The 10,000-nt window shown below is 41.2% G+C and overlaps 1 protein-coding gene across 3 annotated transcripts in view; it reads right to left on the reverse strand.

Moving 5' to 3' along the window:
- The window catches only part of phldb2b (pleckstrin homology-like domain, family B, member 2b), a 102,330-nt gene that overhangs the window by 78,647 nt on the left and 13,683 nt on the right, over nt 1–10,000 (reverse strand). For all 3 annotated transcript variants that reach the window (XM_084049168.1, XM_084049169.1, XM_084049170.1), the window contains exon 2: nt 2,254–2,310. In XM_084049168.1, the coding sequence (XP_083905294.1) occupies nt 2,254–2,310 (57 nt within the window). The remainder of the gene's footprint in view (nt 1–2,253; nt 2,311–10,000) is intronic.

The raw sequence follows: 10,000 nt of genomic DNA on the forward strand, positions 1-10,000 counted from the left end.
GTGACGGTACACCTTCTAGAGTTACCGGAGCGCGGGAGGGAGGTCCCGGAGCCCAGCTTATGCCAGCTCCAGCATTAATTAAGCACTGGCCCTTACAGTATAAGCACTACATTGCAGCTGACATAAAGATAGGCAGATTATAGCCCCAGCCCCGGAATGCACGTGCAATGACGCAACTGTACCTCAACAGGATTTGCGGCACACATAGATACACATCATTCACAACAACAGTATAGCAACTAAGTCACACTGACCTATCAACAGGCTTTACAGGGCACATACATACACACAATTACCTCCAACAGCATATTAACTAAGACATATTATGTAAAGCCACCTACAGGCGACTATACATCTCAACAGACACAAACATACAATTAACAGCAACGCCATATTAACTGCGACATACATTCACCTGTATCTCAACAGGAATGACTCTTTTTCGTTTTTAGAACAGGCAGGTCATTTTAAGCATCACATTTACATTAAATTAGTAAATTTCAAGTGTTTTTAACACTCATTATGTTGTGGGCTATTCAGTCCAGAGGAAAGGGATCCTAGTCTTTTAGAAAGTCACTCAGTCTGTTTCTCCTTGATGGTAAAGTCCATGGTAGTTTGCCAGCAGAACACCTGACTCTCTTAGTGCATTAATGCTTTTGTTTGTCATGTTCTATTTGGATTTCTGCCCACAGAGTTGAAGGGCCCATGTTCCATGAAGTACTCAGTCCCTCTAAAGTCCTGTACATAAACTGAGGGCATAACTAACTTACTAATGGTATCATGATGGGTTCGTTCTTGTGACCTCTTCCAAGTGAATGTTTAGACTATTGTTTCAGTTTTTCCGTATAACTTTTTTGGGCTCTGTTATTGACACGAATGACTAAGCCCTTTCATTATGCAACAACGCAAAGTTAATAACAGTGATTTCACACAGCAGCTCTGAGCTCTTGGGACCCTGTGATCCTTTGACATGTCCTGAATGCCAAAGGACATAGTTATCAGTTGACAAACACTCATACTGATATATTGACACAGCGTCAAGACGACGTAATTTATGACTATTGCAATTGTCATTCAAATCTGTTACTCATTACAGTATGTCAAAATGAAAACGTTTTGATTTAAGCAATATAATTGGCCAACCTACACAGTTTGGGAAATATAATAAGTAAAGTGATATGCTGTTTAGTTCCCTATTCATAAGGCTGATATGAAAATTTTTGAAAGTGTTATACACTGAATATGCACAACGCTGCCCGTCATGACAGAACAATACGATGTAGCATTTCCACAAACTGGTACACCAGGAATAAACATTTATGACTGGTTATGTATATGTATTCCAGATCAGGTGTAATTAGTGCTTAAAGGACGACTTCACCACTTTTCAACATATCTTCATATAATAGGTCCTCACTAATGCTCATGATAAAACGATACAATGTTTTTCTAATCAGTCTGTGTCTCATAGGAGGGCTGTGGACAGTCCAGAAACCCGTCTACCAGTGACATCATCGTTTGGCAGGATTTTTTTTTCCAAAAAGATTTAAAAAAAAATATTCTGATTTTTAAGGCGAGAACAATGGGATCTATTATTGCATTGCAACTTTCCAGGAATACAAAGCCTGCAGTTTCTATTAGCTTGGATTCCCCATCGAGGATGTCACTGGTAGACGGGTTTCTGAACTGTCTACAGCCCTCCTCTGAGACACAGACTGATTAGAAAAAAATAGTGCCATTTTATCATGAGCATAAGTGAGGACCTATTATATGAAGATATGTTGAAAAGTGGTGAAGTCGTCCTTTAAGTGTCATGCATGCATTATGTATACCCCTTCAAATGAAGTGTTATCTTAACCTTACTTTAATTAATCAAATCTGGAAAGCAGTTTTAATTCCATTTGGAGTTGGAGCGTAACTGATATCTATGGTCACCGTGTATGTGTATAAAAGCAGTCACAGTGTATATAATTTGTTTTAAATGCTAGTATGGTCCTTTAAGTTGTAGTATGTCACATCTATCTTGGAATAACATTATTACATTTCATGACAATTTTGAGATAAATACAAATAATCACCAAAAATTTGCATAATTATGTCCATTTGTGTGTGTGTGTGTGTGTGTGTGTGTGTGTGTGTGTGTGTGTGTGTGTGTGTGTGTGTGTGTGTGTGTGTGTGTGCGTGCGTGCGTGCGTGCGTGCGTGCGTGCGTGCGTGCGTGCGTGCGTGTGTGCGTGTGCGTGTGTATTCTGACCTTTGATTCAGCTGGACTCATCTGATCTGACTCTGGCTGGAACATCATCTCAGAGTCCTGCAAAAAGAGACAGAACTCACTTAAGACACGCACATACAGTACTGTTGTACACTTACTGTACACATATACATATGCACACATGCATGATACGAACACGAAAACATGTAAAGCATGTCTGTGTGCATGTACGCAAATGTACACCACTATCCTATGAAATGAGGAAACCTCTGTCCGTCTGTCTGTCTGTCTGTCTGTCTGTCTGTTTGTCATAGTCATTCTGTCTGCACTAACTTTCTCCTCAGTGGGATGACTCTGAACTTGCACACGGCCATTCACATGTGGCATGACTTAGCACATGAAGAGAGTGATGAAGCCCATTTTTCACTTTCCCCAAGTTTGTTTGCAATTTTTTTGCCATGGGCTCTCTGTTGTCACAGTTGCGGGCCCCACAGGCTCTAGGATCTGTAGCCGTGGTCGTGGTCCCAGTACCCAGTAGGACGGTGGCGGACCTAGCTTCGGGGCTACAGTATACACGCACACGACGCCAGATAGAGCGCCAACACAGACAGCTGGCTCAGTGCTACACAGTTACAAAGGACTTTGATTTAAGGGCCGTGTCCACAGAAAGCGCTTTTATGAGTGGAGGAGCGCTTTGGATATTATGTCCATAGCGCTCGCACAGAGCGTTTATTGACACCCGCAACGTTCGCACCAAACAACCGTTACTGTGCTTGAGCGGGTCATCTGCGTTATTAGCACAAGTAGCTGAAACAACGTAAACATGGACTCATTGTTGTGGTAACGATTCAGTGGCAGGTCGTAAATGACGTTGTCAGACACAGCCAGGAGGCTCAAATGAGCAGCGCTCCTCTCCAAAAGTTAAACTACACATAGAGGGCATGAACGCAAAACGCTTCAGGCAGAAACAAAGTCCACCGTGATCATACCCTAACGCATGGCATGTAGCAGACGCAGCAGTATATATGTGTGTAGAAAATAAAAAAAACAGAAGTGGTGATGTGACAGTGTTGTCTTTTCAATGTTTTCTTTTCTTTTCTTTTCTTCTTGCTGTGCCTTGTATGTTTTGTTTTTTGTTTTTCCTTTTTATTGTTTGGTTTTTGATTGAGTGTTGTATGTATGTGTAGTAAAAAAGGAATACAATAGGCTCTATGCACAGCAGCCATATTGGGAATGAATTGGGCCCCTTCCTTACTTCCTTCCTTCACAGGTATTACCAATAAAACTAATTAAGGCTCTGTTCCATTTAGTGTGGCGCAGTGGTCTCTTATTTTCAAGGACCCCCATAACTCTGAGAGTGTACAAATGGAACTCAGAGTTACTCTCAGAGTTACACATCCACCATAAGGGGCCATTTGGGAACCAAAATGGAGTGTTTCTAGTGAGCCAATATGCACAATATCAGCACCCTGACCAGAATGGAACAGAGCCTTCATTAGTATCATTGGTAACACCTGTGAAGGAAGTAAGAAGAGGCCCAATTTTCCTCCAATATGGCTGCTGTGCATAGAGCCTATTCTAAGTGACAAAAAAACTAAAAACAGTAGTGGTCACAGTCCCATAGCCTTCGGGGCTACAGTCAATGCCAGCACAGGCGCAAAGTTGCCAGGAAAACAACCTGTCTCTCAATGTTGACAAGATTGTAGACTACAGTTGGTCCCCATGGGAACATGGTAACATGAGAACTGTAGTTCCCTCAACAACTATCCAGATGGCCGTGCGGACTGCGGACAGCCTAGCGCATCAATGGCTGGGAGCTTCATCCAGGATAAATACAATGGCCATTGTGTCAGTGAAGCCCGTAGGATTAACAAAGGCCGGCAACCTCAGCCATGGACTGTTTCAAATGCTACTGTCTGGCAAAGCAGCTCAGTATATTCAAGACCAAGACCAGTAGGCAGTAGTGTAAAGTAAGTAAGTACATGTACTCAAGTACTGTACTACAATTATGAGGTATTTTTTACTTTACTGGAGTATTTACAATTTTCAGTACTTTCACTCCATTACATCTCAGAGGCAAATATTGTACTTTTACTCCACTACAATTATTTGAAAACTTTAGTTACTTTGCAATTATCAATTATTATATTATAAAACATACATTAACCACTGTAGCCCTATTTCATACCCTATAGACGGATTTCCGCGCGACGTCACAAACGAATTGTTGCGCCGTTCACTCTGTTGTTATATTCGGGAGTTAGCTAGCCATAATTCTGCTATTATAGGCATAATAGGCATAATGCTGCTATTATATACAAACAGATCCAACTTCCAACAAATCATTTTTATTGAGTAAACAAGGTATTACAAACTGCATAATTGAATCTACTTTCATTAAACCCGGTGAAGATCATTTATTTTATGAATGGACATTTGACCAGAGCTGCTGCGGGTAATGGCGCCCTCTATAGGCTTAGTTGGCTTACCCCCTCCTCTGCGCGGTCATATCCTCTCAATGTTTACAAACATGAAACCCGTCTATACCCTAAACATTTGAGTGCTTTTTCCACCACTGCCAGTACGCTCAGAGACCTCTATAGTTTCACCAGACAACCAGGTTCATGAGCGATTGACACTAAAGACCTGTTGCCTGTCTACCCCCAGCTACATATACACAATCACGCATAGCAGCCCACACACACCTATTATGTTATTTAAACATATCCTACACACAGGCATTGTATAACTTACATACACATAATGTACATTTATATGCAGAGAAATATATACTTATATACATTCATTGTATGCATATTTAACAGGGTCCCCACACATTTTTAGCAATGAATTTCCAAAACTTTTCCAAAACTTTTCCAGAATATTTAGCCCAATTTCCAGGCCTATATAACAATCATTCGGCGCAATAATGTGCAGAATGCCCAAAGATAGGCAGTGTAGCAAAAATAAAGTTTGAGACATACATTAGGCTGCCGTCACAAAGCCCGTTCGGCGAAAAACTACTTATGTTACATATTTCGTGTAATATTATTCATGTTTATGAAAATGTTTTGTTTTAACAAAATCAATAGCCAAAAACAATGCATAGCCAAATATTTGTCCAGGACCCTTGATAAATTCCAGGACCTTTGATGATGTTTGATCAATTTCAAACCTTTTCCAGTACTGGATTTTTTTTTTTTTAATTTCAAAATATTTCCAGGAATTTCATGACCGTGGGGACCCTGATTTAATGATATAATATTCATAAATAAGACCCATACACCCAGCACCTTCAAAGCACCTACATATGTGCTGTGATTAATGTACATCGTTATTTCTTTCACTTACTACCACTTAAAGGACAACTTTGGTTTTTTACAACCAATGTTTATGTTTTAGATTGTAATTAAAGTAAATAAAAGATGAGTGTTCAAAATTTTTAATTTACTGCTTTCTATAGTTTTAGCAATTTTCACAATCTTTTTTACAGTGTTTTCACAGTGGGCGGGGGCATTCGGTGGCTAAATATGTATTTTTTTAACACATTAACCCCGCGTTTTCTTTATTATTATTTACAGTAGCTCTTCTAGCCCCCAATAACTCACATCTGGCCATCTCAGACAGCCGGACCTTTTTTATTGTGTAAAAAAGGCATATTTAGCCACTGGACAGAATGCCCCCGCCCACTGTAAAAAATATCGCAAAAAATGCTAAAACTATAGAAAGCAATAAATGAAAAAAAAATTACACTCATCATTTATTTACTTTAATTACAAGCTAAAATATAAACCTTGGTTGTAAAAAACCAAAGTTGTCCTTTAAGTGAGAAGTTAAACCTTCTGTAGTGTACGGGTACATGACAGTACAATTATTTTGTTCTGGTTCCTCAAACATTGTAGCAGCAATAATGATAATAAACATAGAAAACAAGGAAATAAAGAAAGTATTATTTTATTATATAATATTATTTCTTGCTACAATGTTGAGGAACTAAATCTTGAATCTCTTGAAATACTACACACACAGGGAAAAAAAACATTTCCACACGCACAGCTGGCACATGAGACGACAGCTAGCCTGTGTGAAAGTGTTCCAGAGGAAAACTACCACTTCAAACACACAAACACACACACACACACACACACACACACACACACACACACACACACACACACACACACACACACACACACACACACACACACACACACACACACACACAGGCGTGGAGTGGGAGGAATTGGTAGGAATGTTCCGGGGAAGCTCATTTCCCACGAGTTGTTGGGAGTATCGGACACGGTCTGCCCTCGCACCGACTGGCACTGTTTAGTGTGTGTGTGTGTGTGTGTGTGTGTGTGTGTGTGTGTGTGTGTGTGTGTGTGTGTGTGTGTGTGTGTGTGTGTGTGTGTGTGTGTGTGTGTGTGTGTGTGTGTGTGCGTGCGTGTTTGAGACCACGGGCGGGCTAACCACTAGAACCACATCTTGATATGAGCTCTAATAACTTGTCATGACCACTTGCTTTGCTACACACAGACAAGCAGCTGAACACCAGAGCTCCAAATCGTCTTGTCCAGGTAGAGCTTATGTTATGAGCTTATGTAATGTTATGTTCTATTTCATTCATATCCGTTGCTGTCGGGTGTCCAAAACGGTTACTTTTCAGGATTAAAATTCAAAAATAGCAAAAAATAGATCTACAAGCTTGTAGATCTACAATTTTTGCTACTTTTGTGTGACACTGTAGTATGACGAAGTAGCGCATTCATTTACAAGAAAACATAAAAAGTAAACATACGGACGAGATAAGAGGTTTCTGCCCGCAAACACCAATAATTATATAACTTGACCTCTAGTTTTAAGGTTTTTTTCTCCTGCGAGTAAGACAGCAATGACACTTGAGTTGCACGCCGGTTTCTCGCACCGAAAATAGGCGATCTACAACCTCGTTGTGAGCTTGTAAGACGGCTATTTTCGGTGCGAAACACGATGTGTGCAACCAAGTATAACTCAGGCTTACGAGTGGGCGGTACAACAGTGCGGGTGGCAAGGTGGCTAAGTGGTTAGCACTGTTGCCTTGCACCAAAAAGCTCCTGGGTCTGAATCCCACTGGGGCCCATCTGGTGCCTGTGGTCAGTTGTGTTCACGTGGGTTTTCCTCCCACTGAAAGACATGTATGTTATGCACATGCCACTGCCCTTAACCACAAGGCCCTGGCCTTAACCACAAGGCATGGGTCCTCATGTGCTGGAGCGCTGCCCACTGCTCCTAATGGTTAGGATGGGCCACATGCAGAGGGCAACAAAGCCTCGTAATAAGCTCTATTCACAGCAGCCATATTGTGAAGACATTCACAGGTGTTACCAATGATACTAATGAAGGCTCTGTTCCATTCTGGTCAAACAGAGTCAGGGTGCTGATATTGTGCATGTTGGCCCACTAGAAACACTGTTACACCAGTGGGTCTAAAATGTGGGTCCAGGGACCCTCATGGTTCCTTAAGGGGTTTCCAAATGGCCCCTTACGGGTGTGTAACTCTGAGAGTGACCAAATGGACCCTTACGGGTTCCATTTGTACACTCTCAGAGTTATGGGCAAAATAATCAGCAAAATAATTCAGTGTTTTTAATGGCACCTGTCTTTTTAAACCTCTGTGATCATGCTGAAAGCTGAATAAACATAAACATAAACATAAACATGGGGGTCGTGGAAATTGAAAAATCTGAGAACCACTGTGCTACACTAAATGGAACAGAGCCTTCATTAGTAGGTAGTAACCCACCTGTGAATGTCTTCATAATATGGCGGCTGAATAGAGCCTATTTATACTTTGTCGTACAATGGTGTCTGGCAAAAGTAGCGATAATAGCCCATCTATGTGAAGACCTGTGAGCTTGTAGATCTGCTATTTTTCCTTCTTTTTTTCTTATCACAGCCTGTGATAAACTTCCGAGCACTGTGGTACACCAGCCAATGCAAGCATTTAGCAGAGGCATGAACATCATGTCTTTTAACCACTTAAGCACTTAAGCCCTAAATTGTTTTGTTGACATGGGGACCCTCAGGGCTAGGTCCGCTGCTTTTTACACTCGACACCAAATCTCTTCCAAAATTGCAGATCTACAGTCTCACAGAGCGTCGCAATGCGACACTGTATGCGATTGTAGATCTGCAATTTGTTTTCTGACTGTTCACCCCAGAATATGGACACAAGGGTTCATTTGGTTAATACATTTGGATCCATGTTACGTGCTGAGGAAGAATTATACTATTGTTATCATGATTGTTTATATCTTACCTCTATATTTTACCATCACTTATAGTACTCATACAATACATTATGATATGATGGTAGCTTGTAGGGGCCAAGATGTCTCCACTAGGCCTCATAGCTATTGTTTTTGTTACAGTCTGTCTGTTATGGTTCAGCTTATCCTTGTAGCAGCTAGTATAACTATGGTCTGATCCCTGTGCTCGTTGACAGAACTACCGTACCAACCATCTGCGTCGGACTAACGTACTTCTCCCCATGATATCATGTACATTAAAGCATAACCATCACCACCTATATATTGTCTCCGACTCCTCTTGCCTCATCAATAGGCTCTATGCACAGCAGCCATATTATCACTTCCTTCACAGGTGTTACCAGTGATACTAATGAAGGCTCTGTTCCATTTAGTGTAGCACAGTAGTTCTCAGATTTTAGAATTTCAGATTTCCATGACCCCCATAACTCTCAGAGTTACACACCCGTAAAGGGCCATTTGGGAGTGTTTCCAGTGAGCCAACATGCACAATATCAGCACCCTGACTCCGTCTGACCAGAATGGAACAGAGCCTTCATTAGTATCATTGATAACACCTGTGAATGTCTTACAATATGGCTGCTGTGCATAGGGCCTATTACTGATTTATACAGAATTCCACAACATAGGGACACATAAGTGGATTATACTGCTTGAACGCAGCCAATGATAAGTGATTCATATTACTGTTCAGCATTAGAAGACAGGGAATCGTTTGTGAGAGAAAACACAACATTATGGAATAGAGAGACGTGACACAGAGATATGGACACAGATATATAGAGCAGAAACTGCTTCAAGCTTGTGCATGTGTGTGATACGAGTAAACACTCAGATCCGCTGCCAAGTACAACTACTCCACAACCCTACAATTCAATGAAACAAAAACAAACATGCTCATTGCTCACACACACACACGCACACGCGCGCGCACACACACACACACACACACACACACACACACACACACACACACACACACACACGCGCGCGCGAGGGAAAGCACGTATTCACGGGTGACTGAAATGTCCCTCACCAAAACAGAGATGATTAGAGCGTATATGAAACCACGGCCACCACATCTCCGCCTCCCCGTCCTGTTATCCCTCCTTCCGCTATCTCTCTCTCTCTCATTTCTCTCTCTCTCTCCCTGTCATCTCCCCTCTTCCGCCCTGTGATAATGTTAAACACTCACAAAGTCAACGCAGATGTCAGTCAACAGTGGAATCTTTTCTCCTTTATTACTAATTTTATTGAACTTTTCCTAATTATATATGCTGCCCTCTTTGCCTCTACCTATTTATTCTGTTTTATTCTAAGTTTTTCCTATGTTCTCTCCTCCTCTACTCTCTCCTCCCCTCCTTTTCTTTCAACTCTCCTCTGGGAGTGTGTATCTGAAAACTTATGACCTGTGTATCGTGATAATTATTTATGTGTAATTTTGTTTTGAAATAATACGGTTTTATAGTAGATTTGTATGT

Source organism: Gymnoscopelus microlampas (genome assembly GCF_963454915.1).
Source record: "Gymnoscopelus microlampas genome assembly, chromosome: 22".
NCBI classification, from domain to species: domain Eukaryota; kingdom Metazoa; phylum Chordata; class Actinopteri; order Myctophiformes; family Myctophidae; genus Gymnoscopelus; species Gymnoscopelus microlampas.